Here is a 6000-nt window from a genome sequence, read left to right on the forward strand (position 1 = left end):
TTGGACAAACTATGTAAATCTGTGTATATATCTGAAATAGGCTAAGATTAGTAGCAGAAACAGCCAACATGTTACTCATAATATAATATCTCAAATAAAATTATGCATTATGCATATAAACATGCATGCAAGGAGCACGCAGATATGCACCTCTATGTATAAGGAAGTATCATCACTGATTGATGATACGGCACATAAAAGTGTGATATGATTAAATCAGTGCACTGACGACTATGCATTGTGACTAATTCATGGATAGTAGACCTAAAACATCAACAACGCTTGCAGCTCAAGTTTATAAACTGGGTATATATATATACATATATTTATGTGTTGACTTTTTGCTGGATTTGCATGAGCGTGTGCATGTGAGGAATTCCCAGGACACCCGCCCACACCAGACCTCCTCCTGAGAATAAAGAGCGGAGTCACTGAACCCCCCCTGGTGACGACTCAGCCTCGGAACCTTCTGAAGACCAAACTAATCGTTTGCCTCTGAGGCGCCATCTTTCCCACAACGACAACCTGGAAGACGACCTGCGTGATGAAAATACCAGAGTGATGCAATTACACTGAAATGGAGCGACAGGAAAATAGAAACGCCACTCAAGGAATAACGAGACAATCATAGTGGGGGCTATACTGTGGAGACACTGAAGGCAACACTTTGATTGGAGGTGCAGCGACGTGTGTGTCTGAACAAAAGTTGGCAGAAACAATACATCCCGTTGAAACTGAGCAAAGTGTGGTTTAAATGGTGGTGAGAGAGAAAGAGAGAGTATAAGAGAAAGAGAAAGGTTGGTGTTTTGCTTTTTTAAAACTGCCTTAGGTGGCCATTAAAGCATTAGAGCCAGAGCTCCCTGATGCCCACTGAAAAGTGTTAAACCAATTCAGAATATACCTTTCCCTATGAGAGAGAGAGAGAGAGAGATAAAGATAGAGAGGGTCAGGCTGATTTAAAGCAAGACAAACTATTGGCCACCCTAACTACCAAGGGAGCAACTAAACAGCAATCAACGAGCAATATGCGCCGTCAGACAAAAAGGTAGAGAGAGAGACAAAGGAGAAAAATGTGTCCTTTGTATTCCATCCCATGCGAGGAAGAGGAGCACAGGGGAGAGAGAGGAAGGGTTTTGGTTCATTTCCTCTGATGGTCACTCAGCCGTTGTGCCGAGCACAGCTGTTCGGTCTCCTGTCGGTGTGCCGCGCGCCGGCGTCCGCCGCGCTCCGCAGCGCGCAACGCGGCGACTTTTTAACTGCTCAGTGGGCTGTGAGTGACCGGAGCTGATTAAAAACACGCGCGCGTGCACGCGCGCGCGCGCACGCAGGAAACTCGACTCACGGGAGTGCGATACTAATGCTAAAGGGACTGACTGTGTGTTGGGAAACGGATGCGTACAAGTGCGCATCCAAAATATCTTATCAGCCCCCTTTATTTTTGTTGCTGCTTCTTCTTCTTTCTTTCTTTTTATCTCTCTGAAAACACCATGGTGTTGCCCGACCTGAATTCAGAATACATCAGCCCTTTTTAGTTGTAGTGTTCTTTGAGCCATACAGTGAATCGCATGCGCAGACTGGAACCAAAATAATGTTGCGGCTTCAATTGAGCTTAAAAGACCAGATCAATTGAGGTTTTTGGTGGAATCTGTTTCTCTATATAATGCCTGCAATGTAGACGAAGACAGTATCTCATCGTAATTCCCCTTCTATCACTTGGCATTTTGGGGAGGCTCCCTGTGCTCGTGAGTACGTGTTGATAAGAGATGCGAGAGGACAGACGATGTTCCTCCCATTTAATAAAGGACCTCGTCATATAAAAAGGTTCCTCTTCCAGGGGCACACTCGTCATATAAAAAGGTTCCTCTTCCAGGGGGACACTCGTCATATAAAAAGGTTCCTCTTCCAGGGGGACACTCGTCATATAAAAAGGTTCCTCTTCCAGGGGGACACTCGTCATATAAAAAGGTTCCTCTTCCAGGGGGACACTCGTCATATGAAAAAGGTTCCTCTTCCAGGGGACACTCGTCTCTAAACCGGATCTCGGGGGCGCAGAGGAGGTCGTGCATGTGCATCAAGTCAGTCTGAACAAGCGCAAGTTGTAATATGATATCCAAGTGACCAACACGCCGCCGCGAGGTCCGGTATCTCCTCTCGGAGAACTCGACGCCGGCCAGCCGGGGTTCCGTGTGTCTCCCGACGGCACCACTTAGCGCGCACATGTGACGCTTCGACTCCGTCAGTGACTTCTTGTTCCACACACTCGCACCGATACGTGAGGTGTAGAGATGAATATCAGCTAATATATCTGCATTTTTGACCCCAAAAAAACAAACTTATTTCAATGTGTCAGTGTTTCTCAGGTCCGCGCGTGTGGTCACCACATGGCCGAGCACACATCATTTCGGAAAGGCGTCCTGACTTCATGCAACTTGTTCCAGTTGAACACTCTTTTAGTTGTTGAGATGGAGCTGCATCGTACACTCGAGTTGTTTTGGATGCACACTGACGCCCCGTGAAAGCCGACGAAAAATATCAAATTCTATTCAATGTGATCGTGCGTTTGGGGCTGAAATAAAAAGTTAAAAACGAAACTGATCAACACACACCGCTGACATTCCTGATTTTAAGCCCCCCCCCCCCCCCAAAAAAAAAAAAATGTAAACGACAATAGGTTTCAAACTGACGACAAGTGTTTCGACCGCATCTGCATCTCTTACCTTTCCACAGGAAAATAAGAAGCAGCGTCTTCCAGAGGCGACATCCCACCAGCGCGCCTCCCCTTCTCCCGACAGTCTGCATCCCTCCCGCGGGTAGAGAGAAGAAAAAAAGAAACAACCTCCGCAACTGTTCACAAAACGGACAACGGTGGGAGGGGGGGTGGGGGGTCTTTTAATCAGTCGGTGCCACCAATAATCTATATTTGACCCAACATGCGCTTGACCCGAGACACCGCGCAGATGAGGTCTGGAATAAACTATAAATCCTCCAGGAGTCAGTCATAAAAAAAAAAAAAGAAACCCCCGATGGGCAATTCCGGTGCAGGCTGTTTTCTTTTTAATCCTCCCCTCAACCAAAAAAAAATAAATAAATAAAAAAGTCTGCGGTGTGTCTCCTCTCTCAAGACAGAGCCGAGGAATGAACCCGTTTCCCCCCGCAGAGAGCTTCTTCTTCCACCGGTGCGCTCCTGCGCTTTATGTATCCACTCGGGACAGCTGGAGCCGAGGACGCCTCAATGTCTCTCCCGTCATCACTTTGCGTTCTTCCAAAGTTTAAAGCGACCAGCAGAGTTGACGAACAACTCCCCCCCCCCCCAACGATGGAAAACAAGTCCACTCAAAAAGCGGGTTTAGAAACAACTAAAGCCAAGAAAACTCTTGTCACTTCAGGCTTTTAAGGTATTTCATAAAAATCCAAATTCCGCTCGCGCGGCAGCGGCTCCGTCCGCTCTCTTTTTCCTTCCTCCCTCTTTCTCTCCTCCGACTATCCTCCTCCTGCTGTGCATGTGTGTGCGTCTGGGTTCAACTTGAGAGGCTCTGTACACTCGTCCGCGGGATGGAGGGAGGAGAGGACAGCAGAGGAGGAGGGCTGACGCTTCCACCAGCCGGCAGAGGAGGAAGAGGAGGAGGAGGAGGAGGAAGAGGGGGGGGGGGCGTGGGCGGGATTTGGGGATTTGAGTGACAGTTAAGCAGCCAATGGAGGGTGAAGGAATGTATTTGGGCTTTCTTTCATCATTTAGGATTTGTTAAGATAGTTCATTTTTCACCTTTTCATATTTTATTTATGTTTTCATTAATTCAATTGTGTGGGGGGTATACTCCTTACCCCTGCCAGATGGAATGTTATAATATGTGGGGTTTTTTTGTGTGTTTTCACCAACTAAAATAAAACACAGAGACACGTGCGCACACACATTAAATAAATAAAAAGGCGAACATAAGCCAATAGTTGAAAGCAGAAGACCTTTAAATTGGTCGGTAGGAAACATGTTAAAGGGATGTTCCTGTCCACGGTAAGTTTAAAACAAGAAGACATCCCATAAGAAGAGGCCCATTTCTCTGTGTGCCTTCAGTGTGTGCTGGTTGTCAGTTGCGTGCCCGTGTGTGCGCGCGCGCGTCCACGTGTTGTTTATCCTTTCACAGCCTCCCTCTGCATTATTCATATAAAGACACACGCTACACCTGTTCTCTCTGTAATCGATAGACGCCACCATCACACGAGCTCTCGTGTCGGTGCGCACTCGCGCGCGCACGCGCGCGCACAAACACACCGCATCCGCTGCTGTGTGACAGCTAAACGTGATACACCAGGCCCCTTGTGATAAAACTCACTCACTTTATATTGATAGGACGTGTGTGCGTGCGTGTGTGTGCGTGTGCGTGCGCGCGTGCGTGTTGGGGGGGCTGAACAAGCCAGAAGAGAGAGAACATTACGGTCTTCTTTGGGTCCGAGGCGGTATTTCATAAGGCCGCGTGCCTGGTTCCCTTTGTCAGCTAAACGTGTAAAAGCTAGATGACATTGTGACTTATTGAATTGCAAATCAGTCCGCCGGCGGAGGGACGGGAGGATTTCCGGAGACAGAGAGACGTGAGCCTCGCTGTCTTTGACTCCACGGCCTCCACAAGGAGCTGCGGAGGAGCGACAGCGCCCCCTAGCGTCGCGTTCAACGAAGAGCCACTCAAGTGATGGCTCTCACGGAGCACGCACCCCTTCTTCATCCTTCATCAGTCCCCAATGAGCATGTGCATGTGATTGTGACTCCTCTCTGATGCATCCCATATTCTTCTTCTGCCACTTCTCTCTCCGTCCTCTTCTCTGGGTTTTCCATCGCGTGAACTCGACTGAGCCTGCACGCTCTTTTTTTTTCCACCTGTCCTGTTTCCTTGTTCACTCACTTTCCCCAAACATATTTTTCTGGCCTCCCAGTTACAAGCCGACTGCTTCGATAACGTCTGGGCAACCATCCGTCCGCGTTATGGAGCAGAACCAAATCAGGGCATTTTTAGATATTATTCTGATTTCCCACAATGACTTCTATTTTTTATTTGCTTTCCCAGCCGAAGCAGCATTCCCTGTGACTTAAGCTTGAAAGATCTTATTTTTTTCAACTGAGCTATTCCTCTTGGGGCTGCAACCGAAGCAAGGCATTAGTTCAGCAAGCATGTAGTAAAAAGTAATATTTGTACAAATACTGTGTCTGTATATTAATGAGGCCCCACTGGCTGTTTGGAGGAAAGGGTTGGAGAATTTCGTCTAATTCCCTTCAGGGACGTAAAAACAAAGCCGATGTCTTTCAAAGTATACGACTGCAAACATCCTGCTGGGACAACGATAGTACGCGTGTTTATTCCAGATATCGGTTCTAAACATTTTCAGCTTATGACCCCAAAAATAAAATATGCCAACATCCAACTCTTTGCAGGACAAACATATATTGGGCAATTTGATTGCCAACTACTATTTTTCTGTTCTACTTTGAGGTTATTTCACTGGTCATTATTAGAGGAAAGGCTGGAGGCAGCAAATATTCATTATATCTCAAAAAGGAAGGCATTCGCCACAAAGATTGCAATGCCAGTAACTCTTCAAATTAAAAAAAGTAATTAATGCTATGTGATGAATGGAGAATGATGTGCTTTCTCGAACTGGTTCTCGACGCCTTATGGCCGGCTGCTGTACTTATTAACTGCCACACTGACCACACTTTGTTCTACTTTTGATATTCAGTTATGTGTTGAAAATATTCTCAAGAGGAACTATTCAAAAATAGTGCTCCATATGTTTCCGGTCAGTTTAAAAGATGAGGGTGGAGGTAAAGAGCAAAGTAAGGTGGGGAAGCCCAAACTAACTTTGATGCAACTTTTTATTTTTCACTTTCATAAATCATTCTGCACATGTGCTGAAGCACTGATAATATAAAACAAAATGTAAATATTGTATCAGTGTGTGGGTGCACCTATATTTCACCTCCTCCTGGTGCACCCTTCCGCCATGAGCACCAAC

General features: G+C 46.6%; 1 protein-coding gene across 1 annotated transcript in view; it reads right to left on the bottom strand.

Annotated features, from left to right (window-relative positions):
- si:dkey-215k6.1 (transmembrane protein 132B) overlaps positions 1-2799 on the bottom strand; it is a 205936-nt gene extending 203137 nt beyond the window's left edge. Inside the window, exon 1 of the mRNA XM_034541835.1 lies at positions 2718-2799. Coding sequence (XP_034397726.1) covers positions 2718-2799 — 82 coding nt within the window. The remainder of the gene's footprint in view (positions 1-2717) is intronic.
- Positions 2800-6000: the final 3201 nt, after the last annotated feature.

This window comes from Cyclopterus lumpus, chromosome 9 (assembly GCF_009769545.1).
Source record: "Cyclopterus lumpus isolate fCycLum1 chromosome 9, fCycLum1.pri, whole genome shotgun sequence".
Taxonomy (NCBI): Eukaryota; Metazoa; Chordata; class Actinopteri; order Perciformes; family Cyclopteridae; genus Cyclopterus; species Cyclopterus lumpus.